Raw genomic sequence first — 25,132 nt, 5'->3', positions numbered from 1 at the left:
CAGCAGGCCCCGCTGATGAGGGCTCCATCACAACAGCGGACCCCACCGAAGAGGGCTCCACCGCGGCCAACGCGGCCCCAGCAGCCCCCCCAACAGAGGGCCCCGCTGAAGAGCGCTCCACTGCAGCCAACGCGGCCCCGGCAGCCACCCCAACAGAGGACCCCGCCGAAAAGGGTTCCACCGCGGCCAACACGGCCCCGGCAGCCACCCCAACAGCGGACCCCCCCAGTGGTGACATTGTGCTGTTCGGAGTCCGTGCAGCCGGCCAACCAGCGGTCGCAGGGGGAACAACCACCGCAGGCACAGCCGCTACAGGCCCCGACTGCTCAGTGCCCCCCCGTCCCCTCAGTGCCTGTATTAACTCGGTCAGGGCAGGCACGAACAAGATGTCTGACCTGTCCACACCCAAAATACCTCATAGTACTGTCAGTCGATGCAAACACTGAGTACACAAAACTGTCAACTCTAAACTTCAAAACTAAGTCCAACATTTCAGCTCCTCCATTCAGCACCATGAAAACCACTCTTCTAAAAAACACCAAGTGTTTAATTAGGGGCGACTTACAGGGTAAAGGGACCTTCTTGATCGGGGAGACGAGCTTCCCAAACCGGGAAAGCTCCTGAGCAATCTGTTCATCCTTAATGAAGGGAGGGACGTTGGACAAAGTAATTCTTTTAGACGGGGTACTCAGGTGCAGCACAGGCGTAAACTGGTCATTTATAACCAAACCTTTTTCCACCAAATCAACCACGAACTGCTCGCTAGTCAAAAACAAAACAATCGCGATGCGGAGACATTGTTTTCGTGGCCGACGACATTTACCGCCGCCAGACAACACTCCTCCAAACTCCAGACTCTCACACAGCCGGGTGTGGGAGGACGCTATGCTCCCGCCAAACGCTGACAGCAGACTCCCCCACAGGCCCTAGCTCCACAAACACACCACCAAACACCAAACACAAACTGAGTGTTCTGCTTTTCTCAGTTTAAAACCTCTTGTATTCTTCATGAAGCTGAAACCCAGGTGTCCACACATCAGCACAAGACTTAAACTCTCACTCAGTTACACACACAGCCTGTCCTTTCTGACACAAACTCACTGCGGAGCCTAAATAAAACTCCACACCTAGCACAGACCCAGACAGCAGACACATTTGGGCCGAATCTGTGTCAGTTTTGGGATTCATTTACGGTTCAGTAACGGCACTGGCACAAGTGTGGTGTGAGCTGGACCTGGGCCAAACGTCACGACCCAGGCCTGGCTTGAGTTACAGCTCGTGTTGTGTGGCCAGGCGTGGGCCGACTCTCAGGAGCTGGGCTTGACTTGGGTTATGGTGTGTGTTGTGTGAGTCAGGCGTGGACCAAATGTTGACATGTGGCTCATACACAGTGGAGCTGTGGCTGAGGTGAAGTATCCAGCCTCACCCTGAGTCAATGCCATCATTCCAGGCCAAATGTGACACCTGCTCCTCCAGTGCTTTTCTGAAATGAAGGGCATTAACAGTGGGTTTGTTGATACTTTGCTGCAGTAACAGTCTTCTATGTCCTAGGAAGGCTTTAAACTCTGTGCTGCAACATTGCTCTGAGGGTTTGATTGTATTCAGCGACGTTAGTGAGGGTCGGTGCTGAGATGAATCTCCAGCTCATCACAGAGGTATCATCAGACGGAGCTTCATCACTCCAGAGAGCACAGTTCCACTGATTCACCGCCCAGTGCTGGGAGATTTTACACTCTGCTCTGCACTGGACATGGTGACCTTAGGCTCATGTGTGGGTGCTTTATACCAGTGCTTCTCCAACTGTGCCTTATGCCCCCCACCTGCCCCCGGAACAGAGGGAGAATCAGGGGGCACATGTTTCTGAGTCAGAAACAGAGATGAAAGTGAACACAGTCAGCCACTGCATCAAGAAACGCACCCTGAAACATTTCTGAAAGGAGAGAGCCATATAACATTTCTGTTCATAAACAGCACCAGGTTCTGAGCCCAGATTCATCTCAGATGCTGAAAGACTGAAAGTGCCGTGGTGAAACGAGTCCAGGTTTCAGCTGTTTTTCCTGAAAAAAGGTAACATTTGTAAAGTTTTAAAGTGAAATTTAAAGTGTTATTTATATAGAATCCCCTCATTTATTAATGATTTATTGCTGAGCTTTGTTACATATGTGTAATCTCCTGTGTGATTGTGTAGTGGACACACCTCAGGTCATTGTGCTGATGAAAGTGGATGAAGCCTGTGAACTGGTGAAAAACGACTCGAGGAGAATTTACTGCAGCAGAAAGATCAAAGAGAAGGTGATATTATATGCGTTCATAATGTAAATATATATGTGTGAATCACTCTTTCTCTGAGCCAGTGTTCTGCATAAATACCTCATAAAGTGAGTGATATTCTTCAGATTCAACTCGACTGAAAACAGTGGGATTTCTCTGAAAATTAAAAATCAAGTGAAGTACTTTACGTCAAATTAATACACAATTAAATATTCAGCGTGTAACAGCTTCTAGATCAAATACATTTCAGAGCAATGTTTATTTAATGCTGCATTGTGTTTAAATAATTACTCGTGTCCTGCTCGTGTTAAACACTCGCCCCGTGATAAAAACCTTGACCATGTGCTAAAATTAGCATTTGTTTATTATTTTAGGAAGAATGATTGTGTCCACACACTTTTGCCCAGGGTCTGTTTCTGGCTCCAACACTGATTTAAACTAAACGTTACTTTAATGATCTCAAGAATTTAGGGATTCTACGTCATCAGAACGACAAGGAACTTTACTCAGTGGAAATTGTTGGGTTTTTTAAATAAGGCTTTGTTCTTCAAGGTGAACCAGGCACAGAGCTTTTTACTCGACAGCCTCTTCCTCCTCACCCTCTACTTCTGGAGTCATAGCCACTACAGCTGTAGAAACACCCCCTGTGTCACGTTTAGCTTCAGGCTCATGGTTTTAATCCCATTTTTTACCAGAGAAACCACTGAGGATCTTTTGTGTTTACATTCTCTTATAGTCTTTACTCTCATACATTCAGCTTGTTGTTGCAGTGTGAAGAATTAAAACGTTCTTTTGGACCGTTCCCAAAGTAATTAAAATTTAGAAGATCTCCAAAAGGTCCAAAATACAACCTTCCTCCTCAGGGAGGCGTGCTCGTTCCGGAAGCGTTACAAAGACCAGTCGAGTGAAGTTCAAAGCAAATCAAAGTATTTATTGGATCCAAGAGAACTAATACATGAAAAAGTCTATAGCCTTCCCAGTAGAGTTCTGAGTTCTCCTCCCATCTGACTCCACAATTATACCCCAGATGACGTATTGCCTGGTGGTGAGGCGTTTCTAGCTGATTAACATATATTAATATGCATAATTAGACATGTTAGTACTCATGTTTCTCGCGTGCAGGTTTTCCATACACCTTGACCCCAAAACATTAATTCTTAGGTAAGCTTGACAATATACCTCTTCTTCCCACACTCCTCTCCCATCAGCAAGATTCAGAGGAGTCACTAATGGACTTAAGGTCACTGAGATGCCCTACAGTTCAACTCCCCCTTTTGGCTAACAGTTGTAATTTATATATGTCTTCTAAAAGCTTAAGTGCACTATTATTCAAAGTTAAACGTTTAGGAATTTAAAAAGGTGTATATATCACGTGTCAACATGCCAGTTAGTGTGCAGATTCTAAACTGTTTAAATGTATGGTTAAATACTGGTTAATCATTCATATGAGTACATATAAGATACAAGATTTCACACAATTATAAATGCTTAATTTTAACTAATCATTTAAGGATATTTGTCCACTAACACAAAATAATAAAATTATTTTTCACAACAATTCCCCCTTTTGACCTGTCCAACTGACAGGTCAATACATTTATATAAATGGTAAGCAATTAATGTTAGATTGGTCTGCCTAGGTCACCCCCGGGTTGGCGAGTGACTTAGGTAGAGCGTGATGGCAGATTGTGGTGGTAGCGGGCAATTACACCGCTCCTGTTGGGAGTGGACACCTCTGTCCTACCACTCACCCTCTGGACTAAGAGATTACAATGAGCCCTATATGTGTATGTGTTAAAGTGTATTCTTCATCCGTTGGTAGGGATCTGCGCTGGGGGCAAGGATAGACTTTCCTTGTGGTGCCCCTGCCTCAGGGGATTATTCTGCCCCTATGTTGGTTGAGGCTGCTTGATCAGCCTCTTCTGAGGTGTTGTTTTCCTTCAGTGAATGTTTGATGTTAGGTGTCGGTGCGGCTCTGCACTGTGTGAGGTGGTACCACTATAAGCCTTTACCCTTCAGCCGGACTGCACAACTGGTTCTCTCTGTCACCTGGTAGGGTCATGTCCAACGAGGTTCGTACCACTTCCGCTTGATGACCTTCAGGAGGACCCAGGGTGAGACTGTCACTTCTGGATCCTTCTCCTCCGTTTCTTCTTCTTCTCTCCTTTCCTGCACCTGTATAGAGAAATCTTTACAAACAGCTTTTAGTTCTTCATATAGCTGTCGGTACTCTGCTTGAGGTGGTTTCTGTGGGGACGCAAGCGCATTGTTGGGGCCTGGAAATGGCATGCCTCTCACTAATTCAAAAGGAGTAAATCCTATTGTTCTATTTACTGAACTACAGACACTAATTAAAGCAATTGGAAGGGCCTCAAGCCAATTCATGCCCGTGGCCAGTTTGATTTTTGCTAATTTGGTTTTCAAAGTTTGATTCATCCTCTCCACTTGACCTTGTGAGGCAGGATGATACACACAACCATAGCTATGGCGCAGCCCCAACGACTGCTCCACCCACTGCAGTATTTTACTCGTGAAATGACTCCCGTTATCTGAAAAAATTTTCCTAGGAAACCCATGGTTCGGAATCCAACAATTAATCAGAAACTTACAGACTGATTTTGCATCTTCCCTCAGATTGGGGAGTGCCTCTACCCACCCCGAGAATCTATCTACAACGACCAGGAGATATCTATATCTCCTAATGGGATCAATCATATCTGTGTAATCCATTTGAATCTCATGTCCATGAGAATCTGGCAATGGAAACCTTCCTGGAGCTAGTTTAAATGCTTTTGCTACATTCTGAGTGTTACAAATCTGACATTTAGTGATGTAATCAACCACTAATGCTGACATGTATGGGTGCCACCATTGTTTTAGATTGTCCAGTGTTTGTTGTTTTCCTATATGTGCCACTTCTAATGCTGAAATTACTGCTAGCAGTTCTGCGTTCCCCCTTTTTCTGAAACCGTACACCATTAATCACAGTGTCTGTTTCAGAAACATCCATGTAAAAAGTAAGGAATAGTCAGGTCTGGCTAAGTCAACTGCAACAGATAAGGCTTGTTTAACATCTATAAACACCTGTTCAGACTCCACCGTCCAATTGAGCTTACCAGACAAATTTCCCATCCCTAGCGATTTCACCATGTCCCTAAAAGGTTATGTTCGTCCGACAAAGTCAGTAATGTATTGTCTGCTGTAACCAGTCAGTTCTAAAAATCCTAACATGTCTTACACAGTCTCTGGTTTTGTGTTTATATTGGGGAATCCAAATTGGTTGTGTAATATTCATACAAAAAGAGACAGGTGTCTGATTAGTTTATCCTACATCATCTGGTCCTATGGACCACAATGTGTCAGGTAGTGATGCCAATAATACCTCCATCTGTAGATAATCAGAGTCCTCACAACCATGGTATCTAGGCAGCATTTGATGGTGCAATGTGACTTGGATGGATGAGTTATCAGTGATGTGATATGTCTGTGTGGACTGCGAAAACATGACACCAGGCAGCTGGGTCCGGACCCAATCCGTGGCCTCATTTGCTCTTTTTACCATAGGGCCCAACTGCTTGGCCTCGTGTCTCTGATGGAGAGCTAGTGAAATGTGTGGTGCCACCGTGTCAGACAGTTTATACCAATAATGTTGTTGTGGTGTTAGTGAAACAGGAGATGCCACCCCTTCAGGACCCACATAAATCCCTGTGGTATCAACCGACCACTCTGTACCCTCTAATTCTGTTTGAAAAGCTTCATAATAAGTTAAATCTCCCCCTACATCATAGAACAGGGTGACATGTAATGGGTCGGGCGGAGGGACGTAGGGTGCCATAGCTGTAATCCAAGGTGACCACTGGTGGAACAAAGCAATGAGTCGTGGTGACGGGTCCGTCTGTCCAGTCACTAAACCCCAATAAATGTCTACCGACTCATCCTGCTGAGGTCTCATCAGGTACATACCATCAGTGTACCCCACCACTGCCACAGTTTTGTGTCCATCCAACCACGTAAGTGTGATCCCATCTGGTTGGCATAAAATAGTAACTCCCATTTTCATCAACAAGTCTCTACCACAAATGTTCAAGGGTGCTTGTGGTGCAATTAAAAATGAATGTGACACAGTCTGTGTACCAGTACTGACTGGCAAATGTCTTGTTTTTGGCAGTGATGTAGATGTCCCCGAGAAGCCCCTTACTTGCACAGTATGTTCGCTCATCAGATGTGCTGGTAATACTTTGTTGATGGCTGACCATGTGGCTCCCGTGTCTACCAGAAAAAGGATTTCGGAGGCCCCCACAGTTAATGACAGCATGTGTTCCGCCCTGGCCCTGCTGTCCTGGTGCTCCTCTGGGCCCCGTCAATGTCCACCCCACGGCTCCATGCTGTATTGGCCAGCAGGAAGATGTGATGGCTCCGGTTTTGGTGCCGCCTGTGGGTGTGGTGCCTGGTGTGGATAGCTGGTGTCAGTAGAGAGTGGTGCCCTACATTGTGCTGCCCAGTGATCCAAAGCTCCACATCTTAGGCACGCCCCTGTCCGGCGGCGAGCCCTGCCCCTCCACCTGCCATTACCGCGCCCCCTGCCCCATGAGTAGGGTTAATATGAGAAATATGGACTTGGTCCATAATTATACGGTGGGTTTTGTGGTGGCCCTGATTGGGTAGGCATGTATGTGTTTGTGTTCATAAATGTTTGTGGTGATTGCATATTATATGGTGGTGCAGTCATAGGCATCATGGTGTCAGACTTTGTTTGCTTTTTATTATCATTTACAGATTTCCTAGCTTCTGCTAGTTGAACAGTTAGTAGGTCTCTTTGTAACTTAAGTGTCTCCTTGTCTTTGTTATCTAATTTTTCCTTATATTTGTTCATATGGAACAAAACGTGCCTAACCCACAAGTCATGTGGTGCGTCAGGGTCCATATTAGGATCGTCCTCAATTTTGTCCTTTATGAGGGCTGGCAAGCCTTTCACAACTGCAGTCCTAAACCAAACCACCTGCTGCCCCCTAGCAGGGTGAACCCCTGTAGTGTTAGTCCAATCCTCAACTGCTTTACCCATATATTCCCCTGGGCTAAGCTTTTCATCCCAGGCATATGATGGGATTGTGGACGCTACTCTGGTTGGCCACATCTCTCTCATGACGTCAGTGAGGCGCTGCGAGTGAGCGTGGAAAATATCATAATTAGGTTGAGTAAATGTCTGAGCCTGTCTCTCTATTTCAGCTGCTTCCATGGAAGTAGTCGATCTTTTAATAATGTTTCTAAAATCCCCCAGTGCTAAAGTCATGCCACCTGTCAGACTGTCCAGCTTTCTAATCCAAGCAGCCGCTCCACTACATAAAGGCGGAAGCTGATCGACCAAAGTCTGTGCATCAGTCAATGATAATGGTACATATTTATATGTTCCTGTACTAGTGGCCACTAATGGAAACATAGTGTCGACGTTAGTGTCAGTCCTATATCTGTCAGGCGGGTGTCGGGGTCTGGTGCTTCGTCTCAAAATGTCCGTTTTGTCTGAAGTGTGCATGTCACATTCTACAGTCTGTTTTTTTAAGTCCAATTGTCTCTGTTCTTCTAATATGAGTTTTTCCATGGCACGCAATGTATTGTTCAAATCAGTAATCCGTCTACCACCACGACGTTCATTCGCACTGTCCTCATCATCTGCTATAAGTCCCTCATCTTGGTCAGAGTCATCCGTTGTGACATGTCCCTCTAAATCTGCTTTAATCCTGATGTTTTGTTTATTTTTACGTGGCATCGGGTTCTTAAATGGTGTTGTCAGTGTTTGTTTATCGACAAGGCGCGGTTTATCCTGTTCTACATAATTTCCTGTGGTATCTATAATGTCAGAACAGTCAGTGTGAATATTTGTCTGTGCAATTGAAATTGAGTCATGTGCCTTTCGCAATTGGAATGGATCTTGTGTTTGTACGTTTGTGTGTGTGACTGTTTGAGCTGGCTGCTCGGAATGAGAGCCCCTGTCTTCGTTGTCCATCCGTAAACTCACCGTGCCAGAGTCTACACTGAAGACAGGGAGGACATTATCAACTGGTGTGACGTGACCTAGATTATATGGGGGAGGCGGAGCTGTAGGCTCCTCCCCCTTGTGGTTCGTATACTCAATTTCCACTTCCGTGTTCTCGGCAGTAAGTGAAACAGCGCTCGAAGGTGATTGACCGGGTGTTTTCAAAACCACAAGCTGCGGAATGAGACTGAGGAACGCCATTTTAAAATTTTGAAGCTCCGCAATGTCCGTTTTAGCTATTTTTAAACTTGTCTTTGCCTTAGGTCTTTGGAAAAGGCTAGCCTTACTAACCTCTGCTTCAGCCTGACATAATATTTCCTCCAACTCTCTTTTTAACTGATTAATACAGGTTATTAAAGACGTTTTCTCCCCCGTGTGTATTTTAGCCCACGTTTCAAATCTCTGGAGCACACTTTTGTGCACAACATCCCGCTTTTTCAAATGTATTTCTCCCTGTTTTAATCCCTCAGTTATTATGTCAATTTCTTGTACAAACGGTTTCCATTCCCAGTTCCCCACGCCGTAAATGGCGTTTAATTCATTATGTAAGTCTCTAGTAGTAGCCATAATGTCTGTAAGAAGCTGATTAAAAAATTGGACCTTACCTGAATGGGTCTTCGTTCTAGTTCACCCTTTAATTGCAAATCAATTATCACCGCTAGGTTTCATCGCAATTCAGAGTGAATTAAAACATTTTTCCCAGGGTCACCCCCGCAGAGCGCCCACGCAGCCGCCGCTGCTCTCAGCACAGTCCGCCTTAGTTTATATAAAAGAAAAAGTCCAAAGTTTTAGAGTCAAGTTTACAAACTCAGCCAAAGAAAAGCAGAACCACCTCAACCCTGTGAATAATTTCACAGGTGGATAGAAAACATAAGTTTGTCTTCAAACACAGTATTGAATTTAAAAGCAAGTCAAGCCTAATTTACATGAAGTATGAAACCGACCCACGGACCGAAAAAGCTTATTAGTCAGAAGCAAATAACACGCCAATATATGAAATAAAATTTGTAATCAACAAAAAAGCTAGGAAGACAAGACAGTGAGCTCACAACACATAATTAAACCAAAGACTATATTCAAGGTACGAAAACAAATTTCCAGACACACTTAACAGTCAACAAGCCACAGTGAAATCACAAGATATATTCTAGCAAGCAAAAACAAAATTATATGAACTACTGAATTAGCAAGCAAGTTACAAAATATGTTATGATGACCGAAAAATTGAAACCGAGGCAGAAAATAAATTTTTAAGACGAACTACCACAGTTAAAATATGCAAACTAAACCGGAAAAATAATATTCTTAGGACAATAAGCAGTAAACAAAATACAAAATATATTTTTTCCACTACAAGTCTAAATTAACAATATCAAAGAAACCAGATTCAAAATTAGAGCAAATGTTCAATTAACAATTTTCCCTTTAATTCCCATGTTTAAACCTTACAGTTTCCCCAATGTACCCTATTAATTACTCAGCTTTACACCTTGCTCTCCTTTCTCCTACTCTCAACCTCTAAAAACGTCTTTCTGGAGCTCATTGTCTATATTTTCTTAATGTATAGTCTCCAAGAAAGCTCATTTAATTCACTTTATATATTTTACTTTAAAAACGTCTTCTGTTCAGGGCTCATTGTCATGAATAAACAAACCCCTCATTTTATTGAGGTTCATATTCATTTAAATAACTGTCCTTGAACGAAGCTCATAATTTATACCATTACAAATTTCTTTCCCTATTAATTTCTAAATCACTCATTCTTTATCACATTCCCCTTTTTCTTTAAACACACTCTCTCTCTGACACTCTCTAGGCAGAGGTGTCCTTTCCCCCCTTTTCTCTAAACACACCCACAGAAAATTTATGGCTCTTTACAGCACATGGACAGTTCTCCCCACACAAACTCAAAGGCAACCGCAGAAGAAAAGGGGGTTGATCAGTCCTCCACTTTCTCCTTTTTCTCCCAAAAAATTATTTCAGCTGAAAAAGTTATAAGATGGAAAAAAAGGGAGGGGGTGAGACACACACACTCAGCTGACACATACACATACACATACACATACACATACACAGAAAGACACTCCTCTATCGCCCTCTAGCGAGCAAAAACATACACGACAGTCATGTCACAGCCTCTAAGAATAACACAGGCTCTCAGAACAGACATGAAACATGAATACACAATCAAATTTCATTAAAATACACCACAAACTCTGGCGGGAACAACTTCCGCTCTTTTTTTTTTTTTCGCGGGAACAACTTCCGCTCGCGGGTACAGCGTCCGCGAATATTAATATACTTAACCTGCGGGAACAACTTCCGCTTATGAATATACTTCAGAGGGAACCACCCCTCTCGGACGGCCTTTCCGACCGGGCAATTAACTCGATACCTCGTCAGGTTCCGAGTGGAGGACGCCACGACTCAGTTTTAAAAGATGGGAAACCAACATCCATCTATTATATTTTAAATTCCATAATTAATTTTTTAAACCAACAACCCCAAATGTATAAACCGATAAAAAATTATAAAAACATATTTAAAATAAATTGATTTGCTCAATACCTCACTCCGGACCGGCTTCAGACCTCCACACCACTCTGATTTAGAGATTCCAATATGCAGAATTTGAATAAAACAGGGTCTACTCACCCACTTTAGTTCATTGCGGCCGCGAGTGGAAAGGAATCCAAAGTCGGTCTTGTTCTCACACTTCCGCACGTCCGGGGTCACCAATTGAAGAATTAAAACGTTCTTTTGGACCGTTCCCAAAGTAATTAAAATTTAGAAGATCTCCAAAAGGTCCAAAATACAACCTTCCTCCTCAGGGAGGCGTGCTCGTTCCGGAAGCGTTACAAAGACCAGTCGAGTGAAGTTCAAAGCAAATCAAAGTATTTATTGGATCCAAGAGAACTAATACATGAAAAAGTCTAATAGCCTTCCCAGTAGAGTTCTGAGTTCTCCTCCCATCTGACTCCACAATTATACCCCAGATGACGTATAGCCTGGTGGTGAGGCGTTTCTAGCTGATTAACATATATTAATATGCATAATTAGACATGTTAGTACTCATGTTTCTCGCGTGCAGGTTTTCCATACACCTTGACCCCAAAACATTAATTCTTAGGTAAGCTTGACAATATACCTCTTCTTCCCACACTCCTCTCCCATCAGCAAGATTCAGAGGAGTCACTAATGGACTTAAGGTCACTGAGATGCCCTACAGTTCAACTCCCCCTTTTGGCTAACAGTTGTAATTTATATATGTCTTCTAAAAGCTTAAGTGCACTATTATTCAAAGTTAAACGTTTAGGAATTTAAAAAGGTGTATATATCACGTGTCAACATGCCAGTTAGTGTGCAGATTCTAAACTGTTTAAATGCATGGTTAAATACTGGTTAATCATTCATATGAGTACATATAAGATACAAGATTTCACACAATTATAAATGCTTAATTTTAACTAATCATTTAAGGATATTTGTCCACTAACACAAAATAATAAAATTATTTTTCACAACAAGTGAAACACAACAGAATATTCTTCTTCAGTAACAGGGTGTGACCGCCACATCTGTGGATTAACATTTACGCATTTGTAAAGTATCTTGAGACTAATCTCTCTCCATAAAACTACCAGCAAAATCATTAAAGGAGGGAGAGGAGGTAAAGCGCTGCGGGCTCACACTGCCCCCCTGTGGCCCTCGGTGGAAATACCGCTCTTATTTTAAAACACTCATTCTTACACAGATGCAGTTTTCGGTATTTTCTGAAAATAGACAGTATGTACCTCAAAGTGACCAAACGTTTAAAATAGTCTGTCACCAAACATAAAGGTTTTATTTGGTTGTTCTGCGATAAAACAAGTCAATTTAAGTTTATTCTAAAATGTGTTCCCAGGCGCTCCCTCTCTCTCTCTCCCAGACCCAGAGAGAGTGAGTGATCTCGGCACATCGACTCTCTTTGTCTTCGCCTGAGTCCCTGCTATTGGTTTACAGAGGTGTCAATCACTTCTGACCCGCCCCCTCAGCGCTGTGAGCGAATCCCTTTGGACAGCGGCGTCCAGCAGCGCACCCCTCCCCCGGGGAATAGGACCCCGCTCACAGCCGGCAGCCGCTCATTGGTCCACAGCTGCACTGAATCTAAGAAGGAACGCCCTCAACTTTGAATTCACGAAGACTTTACGTCAAAACTTACCATTGCCTGGGCGCTAGGAGCTCCAGAACAGTGCGTTACCGTTACTCAGGAAATAAAGGCACCTTTACTGTGGCGTGGTGAGTAATGGATTATCTTTTGCATAAAATTCCTCACTAATGTGACAAATGTTGTCTTCGAAAAAAAAACCTAAATAAAATAAAGGATATTTTTAACGATTCCTAATGAAAACAAGTGTAGTACAATAGGAAACAAACACGTCAGTTTAAGTTTATTCTAAAATATGTTCCCAGTCGCTCCCGAAAGTCTTATGGTGGAAAAATATCATTTCGAGACTTAATCCGTTCCCTCAGTTTAACAATCATTTTCAGACAGACATGACTCAGGCTGTGCATCAGACACTAGTCTGATCTCTCCATTCCTTATTTACACACTACACCCACTGTTTACCACTGAAACATTAACAGTTGGTGTCGAGGAGGGAGTGAATCTGGTGGGACTCCATTTCGTTGTGAACTGAGCGAGTTTGTCGCGGCACATTCAGCTGGAGGTGGGACAGTGGGCTCCTGTTGTGCGGCACAGAGCCGCGGCCAAAATCACACCTCATTCTCAAAGTGTTCAGTAAAATCCAACTGACCTGCTGTTGTCTTTATTTATCAATTACCACATTAAACAATAAATAAAACCTAACGGGGCTTTTGTGGACAGAATTAAGCCTGAACCGATGAAAATGAGATCAGACAATACCTCATATCGTCCACAAGAGGGCGCCCTAAGGTTTAATTTGACTCCTCATTCAATGTAATGGGGCACTGCGTGATGATACGACACTGAGGGGATTTGTGACCCCGAGTTTTGTAAAAAGGACACAGTTACACACCTAGTGAGTCCATTAAAGCCGGTCAGAACCTAATGTTGCCCAATTTGTCATCGTCCACAACACAGTCCCTGCTCCTCCAGTGGAAAAAGGACAGTTCCAGCTTCATGTGTCTCCTTCATCTTGTGTCTGTTTATTAAAGTATTGTACCTTTATTTCGTAGACTACGCTTTTGCTGAAGACAACACAGAATGAAGAAAATAGTTATCAGCAAACACCTCTGCAACAGTCTAAATTAATCAAATAATTACAAATAAGCAGCTTTACAGTGGCACTGACGGTGTAATCCTCTACACAGCGCTCATTCTTTATGGTTTTATTCATTTTTTAACGTTCATTCTTGAGAAATATGACAGTAGCAGGTCAACTGTTGAGAATTGTTGAGAACGCAGCTTCAACAATAAAACTTCCTCATATTTTTATTTATTCTAAAAATGTTCACTTTATTCTTGAACATTAACGTTATTAAATCATTTTAAATAGACTTTATTCTCGTAATATAACTTTATTATAAATATATAATTTTATTCTTGAAATATGAACTTAAACTCAAAATATTACAAGTTTATTATTGAGTATTTACTGTTTTCTAGAAATAATAAAAATGAATTCACAAAACGTTGACTTTAATTTTGAAAAATCATAACGCCATCTGGTGCTTCACTGGCAGAGGAACTTAACTGTTTCTTTGCTCGCTATGAGGTGGGAGCAGTGGAGACAAACACAAGACCTCCACCAGTCTCCAATAACCACATCCTCATGGTGCAAGAACACGAGGTGAGACGTGCACTTAAAGCAGTGAACCCCAGGAAAGCTGCTGGTCCGGATGGTGTGACAGGAAAGGTACTGAAAATATGCGCAGACCAGCTCTGTGGCATTTTTACAAAAATCTTAAACCTGTCCCTATCAAAATCCATCATACCACCATGTCTGAAGTCTGCCACCATCATCCCGCTGCCCAAAAAGAACACCATCAGCGACCTCAATGACTACCGTCCAGTCGCACTCACACCGGTTATAATGAAGTGCTTTGAGAGACTGGTTCTACAGCACATCAGAGCCACTCTCCCTCCCAGCTTCGATCCACATCAGTTTGCTTACAAAGCAAACAGGTCCACTGAGGATGCCATCAATACTACCCTTCACACAGCACTCACACACCTGGAACACCAGGGAAACTATGTAAGAATTTTTAGACTTTAACTCCGCCTTTAATACGGTCATCTCCAGCAGACTGGTGACCAGACTCATACACCTTGATCTTTCTCAATCCACATGCATCTGGATTAAGGATTTTTTAACAAACCGCACCCAGTCTGTTAGATTAGGCCGCCATCAGTCCTCCAGGGTAACACTCAGCACTGGAGCTCCACAGTCCTCTCCTTTACGCACTCTACACCCACGACTGCACCCCCACCCACTCCAGCAACACAATCATCAAGTTCGCGGATGACACAACCGTGGTGGGACTCATATCTGGTGGAGATGAGAGCGCCTACAGGGATGAAGTCCTGGGACTGGTGGAGTGGTGTGCAGAGAACAATCTCTCCCTGAACTCCACCAAAACAAAAGAACAGGTCATAGACTTCCGGAGGAAACGCATAGACCCCACACCACTCATCATAAATGGGGACTGTGTGGAAAGAGTCTCTTCCTTCAGATTTCTGGGTATGCACATCTCTGAAGATCTCTCCTGGAACACTAACACCACAGCTGTGGTTAGGAAGGCACAGCAGAGACTCTATTTCTTGAGAATTCTCAGGAAAAACAACCTTCAGGAGAAGCTGCTGGTGTCCTACTACCGCTGTGCTATCGAGAGTGTGCTGACCTACTGCATCTCAACATGGTACAGCAGCTGCTCAGTGGCAGAAAGGAGAGCTCTACAGAGAGTGATCAACATGGCCCAGATTATCATCGGCTGTCCACTGCCCAGGCTGGAGGATCTGTTCAGCTCTCGCTGCCTAAGCAGGGCAGCCAATATACTGAAAGACTCCTGCCAGCCTGGACACCATCTTTTCCAACAGTTGCCCTCAGGAAAACGCTTCAGGTCCATCACATCCAGGACAAACAGACTGAAAAACAGCTTTTACCCCAGTGCTGTACGGGAACTGAACACACAAACCTCTTAAGCCACTCAGGGCCTGTGCAATACACAGCAAACACACGGACATTAATCTCTTCAACTACCCAGGGCTTGTGCAATAATTTGTTATTTATATTGTAAAAAAACTGCATGTTTCTACTGTTTTTTTTTTTGTTTAAGCACTTTAAGGTTTGCTGCTCAATTTCATTGTACATCTATCTATCTACACTAGTATTTCCTGTGCGCATCTACATCGCGGTTTACGGTAGAACGTGTGAGAGCAAGAGGGGGGACTCAGATATTGAAAATTCATAAGAAATGGAATTTAAAACACAGTTCCACATAATTCACTACAGTTAATATTAAAAACAGACCTGAGTGGCTAAAAGAACGGTTTACAACCCTTAAAAAGTCCATAAAATGGAGGGAATTCAGTTTACTCGGAGATTAAAATAAAAAATCAAACTGTTACCAGAAAATCCCACTGTTGTATTGAGAAACATGTCCTCAGGTTCACAGGGTGTAATATTTATGTGTATTTACTGTAAGAATTAGGAGTAACAGGCTGGAAAATACTCAGATATTAAACTCCATCAAAGGGTTAAATCAAACTGTTACCAGACCACTCCACTGCAGCCTTGAAGAACATGTTCTAGAGCACCCAGATTATAATGTTCATACATTTTTACTGTAGGAATGTGGAGTAATAGCATTACAAACGTCATAAGAATAACAACACAATTCCATAAATTGAAGAATGCTGAAGGCCATGAAATGGTTAAATCAAACTGAATAGTAATATTTCAAATTTCCCCAAACATTATTTTTAAATACAACTGTAGTGTTACCAGGGAGACAAGTGCAGTCTTGTCCCTTTTTTCTCAGGTACAATGTTCATAAGGTTTCATTATGGTGTAGTTGTGGTGTTTGTGGGTAACAGCAGTTAATAATTAACTCCTGTTAGTGATTCACATTTCCTGAAAATGACAGTTATATTAGAACGTTAAACACTGTAAAAAACGTTCAATTCAAAAGACACTAGAGATCATGACTGTAGTCTGGAAAACAGTGTTTAAAGTTTGAAAATGATTGTCTTTGGTTTTCACGCTATGATATTTGAGTCATAGAGCGGCACATTTATGAATAATTCTTTTTGAAAAAAACTAATCAATTTAAAGATATAAAAAAGAATAAATAAACATTAATCAGTTTTGTATTTTTATGTTTTAAATTCAGTAAAATGGTTAAATCTGTTTATTACCAGGAAAAATACTGTAGTTTTTAGACCATATCCTGAGATACAGGGGGTGATTTTGGCTGGTGTCTTTACCACAGCAGTTTTGAACTCTTGTCTTCAGAATTCTTTTAAAAATCCATGTTTTGTGCGTCATAACAGGGTTAAATCAAACTGTGATTTGAAAACCCCACTGAAGTATTCTGGGATGTATCCTTATGTACCCAGGGTATAATTGTCATGTCAGTTCTGTAGGAGTTTGTAGCAGTAGGATGTCAAACTGTCGTTTCTGATCAGTAAATAATCACATTTATTAACTCCATAAAACACTAATATCTAAGTTTAACAAATAAAATCAGCCCTATTCTTAACAAACACACACCAGGTAACTGTGGCAGTGACGCCTAGTTATTACACTGTTTAAATGTGGAAACTGGTACTGATTAATTCCTTAAACATGGACCTTAAATGAAGACGTTAAATCAGATGTTCAAGAGAAACGTTTTAATTGAAAGTACTCATTAAATCCAAGCCAAGCGTTTCAAGTTAAACACCACCCCCACCACCCACCACCAACACCACACTCTGAAATGTAAAGAAGACTCTGAAATGTAGAAGAACAAACTAAATGAAGGACAGTTTGTTTGTCTTTTATCTTTCAAACACTAACCTATGCAGGTTTGTCAGTGCCACTCCTCTGCTGTGGGGTCCAGTGCACACTTAGGGACACTCACACAAGTGGGGGATGATACCAGGAACTGCATTTGCTGCACTGGACCATCACTTCATTATTATGAGAAGTCCTGCACACACAGTGAACATATACTTTTACTGCACCCCTCTCTGGCTGTCTTTGTGTTTTTTTTGTAAGCACAGTCTGGGACCCTTTTCTCCAATATCCCTCTGTAGAGTCTTTGCCTTAGTGTTTGTTTTTCCTCAATAAGGCACTCCTCTGGTCTAACTCTGTCACACAACACCTTTACAAAGGCCAGGGCAAAAAGTCCACAACTGCTCCCTGACTGCTGAATCTGCACAGTAGTCTTTCTGATAATGAAACAAGGTGCTGACGGTCGAATCATCCGTGACAGCATTTGTTTAGTGTTGTTGTTTACTCCTGAATTTAAGCTGTCATATATGCACACCTCATTTGGCTGACAGAGAATGTTGCTTGTGTAGAGGGTTAGAAAATTGCCTCCATCTACAGTTAATTTAACACAGACCACCCCCTCCTCACACTTATTTTATTATTTTAATCATCAGAACCATTCTAAAAGCTTTTGAAGCCATTCTTGTTTGTTTGATATGGTGTTACACCACTCAACCCCTAGATGGCGCTTCATCCCATTGAGTTGCATGGAGAACACTAAAATTTAGACTCTGAGCATGCGCAGTTCAGAAATAAACTCGCGCTGTTTTCGACCAAGCTTTTCACTGCTGTCGTGTTTCTTCACTGATTCACAAATTCACAGATCCATAGACTCTAAGGATACACAGTGCCGCTCGGTCTGTGTGTCCCTTGCTGCTGGCCCAGCCACCCCTAGACCTGGGGCCGGCAACACTTGCAGTAATCCAGTGGTTGTCATTAATATTCAGTACTTGCACAAATGGCTTCACTGGGGTCCCAACAATACTGCCACGATGAAGGGCTGAGAACAACAGGCATGACTGAAAGCCATCAATATCATTATACTTCTGTGCCATGTAAAAGCAAGCTAACTCCATCTCATCACTGCTTAGCCATGTCTGCGGGTCCAGATGCTAATCCACTGATCACGGTGAATAATTACTGGTCTCGACAATCTGGCTGCTGCTGGAATGACTTCTTGCGGTGAATGATTTCCCCAAACTGGCCCAAGGTTTTCTCTCCGTGCTCTTGTTTTCATTCCTTTACCTCTCTGTTACAAATAATATAAAACATATAAATGTTAACGCTGAGAACTGAAAGCTAAGTGCAATATCAGTAATTTAAATGAAGCTGAATTAAGTCTGAAGCTGCAGTTTTATTTAAATATAGAGCACTACATAAATACGCTTTGGGTATCCCTTTAAAATAAGACCACAGTTATAAAGGTTTACAAATGTTTTAAAAACCTGTGTAAAACACCTTATAATAATATATAATAATTATATAATTCATAATCATTTGTGACCCACAGATAGAAAAAGCAGCAGTGACCTGTGTTTATTGCCTAATGCTGAAAATGTCTGAGCACTTATTGAAAATGTCGACATAAAGAATAAGCTAAGACCTGATGATGTGAATTTGGCTGATTGTGTTGTTATGTCGGGGTACACACCGCATTATAGTTAATGTATAAACAGCGAGTTTGTTGGTGGTTTATTCATTAAACGTTTGCCATTTTTAAGAAATCTGTGCTGACGCTGATAGGTTTAATGTCGATTGATGGAGAAGACAAAGTAAGGTCAGTATCCAGCAAGATCTGAGGTCTAACAGTGCAGATGGATGTGGGTTCACTATTTGGCAAAGAGGCCATTTCTATTTATGTTTTATAACATCATTAATTATTTTTAATATATTAACAACACAATAAATATCATAAATAAACAGATGGTTAAACGTTAATAAAAGTGTATAAGTGTAGTCCTATTCTAAAGTGGTACAGTGTTTTAATGTTTCGTGGCTAAGCCTTTATTACTCTTCTAGAATCACTGGAAGGTACTGAGCTACAGACTGAATAAAATAAACACCTTTAAAGGAACAGTTTCTTTTGTTTCATGAACTTGTTTCTGTCTCGGCTCACGCTCTGAAGTTAGAGGCTCATAAGATGTGGATGGCGTAGATGTCATTGATTTCATGGGATGACTCTGTGGATATTAATCATATAGAAATATGCATTAGTTCACATTCAGATATTTCCTTTGTGAAAACTTATTATAATTCTGAAGACAGACATTGTTTAAAAAACTAAAGAAGTGTCAGTTGTAGAATAATATATTATTAATGTGGTGATATGTGGTTATCTCACTGTCACTGATGCTGTTTCCTGAATGTCAGCTGTAGGCGAGGCACAAGTCAATGGGGATTTAGTGCTCTGTTTTAAACTGGAAAAGTCATGTCAGTGAATAAATAACTACACGTCAGTGCACAAGTCAATAGAGTTTTAACACAAATAGTAGAGTATTTATTACATTTTGTCCAAATAATATGACCATGAAACTATGAGCTATAAAAAGGCTCCTGTGCTATACTCGGCCGCTTATAAATGAGGTCCTCATCCCTTTCATCGTCCACTGGTTCTTCTGCTTTCAAATGTGTGCTGTTTGTTCTTGAAGACGTCTTTAAAAAATTCAAAATAACTGTTTTTTTTGGTTCTCACTACATTTTTAACAATTACCTAATAATTTTTAATCATTTTCTTGTATCATTTTTATCTAAAACATTGTACATTTAAAAAAAACCAAATAAACAAAACACTATCAGGTGTTAATTCATGAACTCACTGTTGGTTCTTATATTTTTCACTTTGTACAAAAATGTCTACTTCATCGGCGTGACACAGACTCCCCTCTGATTCCCTTCTCTTTGTTTCCACACCTCTTTCTGTATTTTCTGCTCCTAGATAATGACATTAATAGTAATTAAAATACAGATGTTTGGTTTCTCTGTGCTGCACGTGTTTATCTTTTTGCACTAAGTGTGGTGTTAATAATTAATACTTATACAATCATTCATAACGGTTTAAAGATAAAAATATAAAATCACTGTTACATATGAATATTGTCTTATTGTAGACGTCCAGAAAGATGAAAAACAGATCTTTAAATAACTCTTAAATGACTGTCTGAGCAGAGTCTGATAAATCCTATTTAATAATTTAATATAAACATTCAATTAATATATATTTATCTTTTATATTATATCATGTGTTTGTGTGTATTTATTTTTTCAAACCTTTTCACTTTTTTCCTCATGGTTCATTCTCCATCACCACATTCCCTTAAAAGGGCAACATGGGCGTCCTGATCACTTCTCACAGAGTCATCACGTCTTGTTATTCGTTGTCTATTGAATCGTATTTTGTTGAGCTCCCACTGGCTCTTCTCCATGATTCCCTTGGGTTCTGTCGTCTTTGGTGAAGTTCTGAAGATCAATGGCGTGTTTCACTGTAATATATCAGATTATTTCCAGCAGCACGACTAGTAAAATACAGACCATACTTTTAAACTGAGAAACACTTGAAGTATATTTCACCTGGAGGGTCTTCATTGAAATTCTGGAACATTTCTTTGAGAACTGCTGATAAACAGCCCCTCACCACGCCTCCCCAGGTCACCGAAAATAACACCATGGTCCTGAAATGTTCCTCGTTGTGAGATATACTTTTTCACAGATGTACATTCTGTGCATGAACTAAGACTGGAATCACCTGAATGAATCACCTACCCAGCGTCAAACCTGTCCACAGAGCTGCCTGGGGCGAGACGTAAGTGACTAAGGAAGAGGTGAATGTCCTAGAGCAGTAAACATTAGGGTCTCCTTCTTGGTCCAGAGGTGCGCTGCTGATGAGATTCTTGAAATGTGTTTGAAATGGTGTTTGACTCACGGTGACCTATAAAATAAATCACATATTTACGGATTGAGGAAAAGGGTGAAGAGAGAAGTTTAATGAAAATCATAATGAGGTTTTTACCTCAAGGTCCTCGGCAACAATGCTGCTGTCATTGACAGGAGATTCTCCAAAGGCCATAAGCAGTGCCTGGAGGTCAGTGAAGTGCTTCTGTACATTTTCAGAACTGCATGGACTTGATAAAAGTACAGTGCAGCTGAGAAGCACCTCGTCTAATTCTGCCATTGTGCTGATGTCAGGAGGCCAAATATATGCACACACAACTTGTAGTGACTGGGAGCACTGACTGAGGAATAGATAGTTTAGAGTTGTTATAATGTACATATTACAGGTCAGTTACACAGACTAATACACATTAATAACAAACAAACAAAATGTTACTAACTGTTTATTTCCATATGGTCTTTACATTCTTCATGATGTGGCTCAGACAGCGATGAAGAACAGTGACTGAAGTCTTCTGTGGTGCCTTTTCCAGTTACTATTTTGAAGTATTTCACAAGCAAATTGCTGAGGTTTGTTTGGTAAAAAACTTGTGATATTTCCTGCATGAGAACAATAGAGCCATCACCTACAATCATTATTGGGTTTATATTCCTTTGTCCATGAAGTCTGACACGATCAGTTTGAAACACACTGAGAAAATAAAGAACAGAAGCAGTGGTGTGATCACATGTCACATCAGTTGCGACAGGGAAAGGAGGACAACCTTTGTTTTGGTTTCTCACCACGATCTCATACATAAAATGGACCTGGATTGTTTTATTGTTTTTTTTAGAATACTCCCTGTAGCATCTAGATACACTGTGTCCTCTTTTGATCGTCTGTGAAAACTGTCAGTGCTCATTTTTGACCACAGCATTGCTCCTTTAGGAAGGATGAGTAGTATTTGAAGCACATTGTAAGGCGAGTCAGTTTCTGGAGACTCAGAGTTTCATTTTTATGAGGTCTTTTCTTGCCTCTTCGTCTCCAGGAAATGGATCTCAGAACCCCAGGAGTTGGGGCTTCATCTCTGCAACCAGACTCAAATATAGCTTTCTGAAGTTCCTGCAGATTTTGAAGATAAAGAGTCCTTGGAAGCGTTCCTACAAGTTGTTGATCTGTACGAAGTTGTTCTTCTGCTCTCACAGGACGCCTGTTCAGTTCAGTTTCGCCGTGTACCGCAGTTTCACCTCTGAAGGACACAAGTGCTTTCAGAGTAGCCTCACTGTGCACTACAACATCTACTTCAACTGGACACTCACTAAATGTACAGCACCCTGAGCATTTAAAAAGTGGTGCATTTCTCTTTGATCCAAGAGCTTTAACCCTGTGACCAAGAAATGCAGAACTGCAGCATGGGTGCACAGATCGAATGACTTTTGCTGTGACATTTGTCCATTGTAGTCCCTTAAAGTGGTTTCTTTTTTGCCTTTTACATAGATTTCTCCGAGCTGAATGTGGAATGAAGAAGAATAATGGTGGTGCAGGAAGACACTGGAACACACACACACACACACACACACACACACACTTTACAGCATTGTATAAGTAAATTGCATTAAATATCATCAGCTTTCAATGTTTTCACTACAGATCTCAATCAGCTGCTGCTGAGTAGCACAGTGTTCATATTAATATTCACTCATTCATTCATTGTCTGTAACCCTTATCCAGTTCAGGGTCGCGGTGGGTCCGGAGCCTACCTGGAATCACTGGACCAAAGGCGGGAACACACCCTGGAGGAGGCGCCAGTCCTTCACAGGGCGACACACACTCACACACATTCATTCAAACTATAAACTGGGCTCAACGCTGACAGGGGATTCACTCAGTGGAGAACTGTGGGACGGTGCTGGACCCTGGTGTAACTGTGGGGGACCAAACCAGTCACATCATTTCCCTTGAGGAAGGGTCTTGTGTTTTTGAAAACTGTTTAAAACCGGGCACTCTTCAGATTTAAGAGGCTGGAGGTGATCAAGGGGTTAAGCCACAGACCGTCTTCAAGCGCAGCCTGAAGTGCTCTCAGTCCATGTTTCTGTAAGATATCGGTGTGGACTGGAATCAGAGGGGTTTCTTTTGAGTGGATCACATTACAGCTGCAGTATGAAGAGGAGCACTGACTCTTGCTTGTGACACTTGGAGTGTGCTTCATTGTTGAGGTGATAATGTGAGCAGTGTTACTTTCTGCACTGCTCCAAGTCGAAGTCTCAGATTTAAAATGTATTTGTAAATTACTGAATGTTCAGATTCAACACTTTACAAATACATTTTAAATTCGAGACAGTGATTTTACAAATATATTCAATGTAAATTTAAACAAATGTATTTATTTTCGCATAAAATGATGATATATCTATGAAAACCAAACACGTGTTTATGAATGTAACTGTATTTGTACAAACTGCAGACCGTGAGACACAGAGTGTGATGTGTTCATTTGTGAACAGTGAAACATATCTGTGACTTGTGTTTAATTTGTGGATTAACATTTACGCATTTGTAAAGTATTTTGAGACTAATCTCTCTCCATAAAACTACCAGCAAAATCATTAAAGGAGGGAGAGGAGGTAAAGCGCTGCGGGCTCACACTGCCCCCCTGTGGCCCTCGTTGGAAATACCGCTCTTATGTGGCTCCCTCTCTCTCCCAGACCTAGAGAGAGTGAGTGATCTCGGCACATCGACTCTCTTTGTCTTCATCTGAGTCCCTGCTATTGGTTGACAGAGGTGTCAATCATTTCTGACCCGCCCCCTCAGAGCTGTGAGCGAATCCCTGTGGAGAGCGGCGTCCAGCAGCGCACCCCTCCCCCGGGGAATAGGACCCCGCTCACAGCCGGCAGCCGCTCATTGGTCCACAGCTGCACTGAATCTAAGAAGGAACGCCCTCAACTTTGAATTCACGAAGACTTTACGTCAAAACTTACCATTGCCTGGGCGCTAGGAGCTCCAGAACAGTGCGTTACCGTTACTCAGGAAATAAAGGCACGTTTACTGTGGCGTGGTGAGTAAGGGATTGTCTTTTGGAGCTTTTCACCGGTGCGGCGCCTCTCTCCTGAGACTGTGTTTTTTTAAAGACAGAATCTGAAGAGATTTTACAGTCTGTTATGGTTTAAATGTCCGAGTTTAAATGTCGTATCATAGAGAAATTCCCTCATATATTAATCTCAATGTTCCCTCATGTATCGCTGTAATCCACTTCATTATATGAATGTATAATCAATATTCATTATTTGATATTATTACTATTAATAATAGATAGATAGATAGCCTTCATTGTCATTGCACATGTACAACGAAATTGAGCAGCAATCCTTAAAGTGCTTATAACTTCTAGTTCAGATTCCATTTCAGAGTCAAGAACCCACGGCGGGTCAATGAGCATAATTCATTAATAACAGTTAATTCTAGCTAATTCTGCTGTATAATATGTGAAGATGACCTACTTGTCTAAGCTAAAATTAAGAAAGATAAAGACACTACATATTATTTAATGGCTCCCAAACATGGAGCTTAGCAAAATGAAATAAATAATTAAATATTAATAAAATAATAATAATTAATTATCATTGACTCCTATGTAGTGCTTATGCAACTGCAACATGTGCATAACTATTTCCACTACAACACAATCAGTGACCAATGGAGGTTTGTGAAGACCCTGCCATCCGTGAAAACTGTTTCAAAAGTCAGAAGGAAAAAATGAAGCAGAAGCAGATTTAAAAAAAGAAACAAAAGACAGGCAAAATACAAAGAAAAATACGTATGAAATAACTGCAAAATTATAAAATGATAAAGTAACCAAGAAACTTTTAAAACATTTATTTACTTTTTCTGTTTTTCGTTCACAACATGTGGTTATTAACAAATTCATAACAGAGACCCATCATTCATTTATTAACAACTGTACAA

The 25,132-nt window shown here is 41.4% G+C and overlaps 1 protein-coding gene across 1 annotated transcript in view; it reads left to right on the top strand.

The window, feature by feature from the left end:
• The window catches only part of LOC136678220 (NACHT, LRR and PYD domains-containing protein 3-like), a 32,040-nt gene extending 28,629 nt beyond the window's left edge, over positions 1–3,411 (top strand). Inside the window, exons 17-19 of the mRNA XM_066656189.1 lie at positions 4–420; positions 2,189–2,292; positions 3,394–3,411. Coding sequence (XP_066512286.1) covers positions 4–420; positions 2,189–2,292; positions 3,394–3,411 — 539 coding nt within the window. The remainder of the gene's footprint in view (positions 1–3; positions 421–2,188; positions 2,293–3,393) is intronic.
• Positions 3,412–25,132: the final 21,721 nt, after the last annotated feature.

This window comes from Hoplias malabaricus, chromosome 2 (genome assembly GCF_029633855.1).
Source record: "Hoplias malabaricus isolate fHopMal1 chromosome 2, fHopMal1.hap1, whole genome shotgun sequence".
NCBI lineage: Eukaryota > Metazoa > Chordata > Actinopteri > Characiformes > Erythrinidae > Hoplias > Hoplias malabaricus.
The sequence above is the reverse complement of the archived record's forward strand: the minus strand, read 5'-3'. Positions and strand labels throughout refer to the sequence as shown.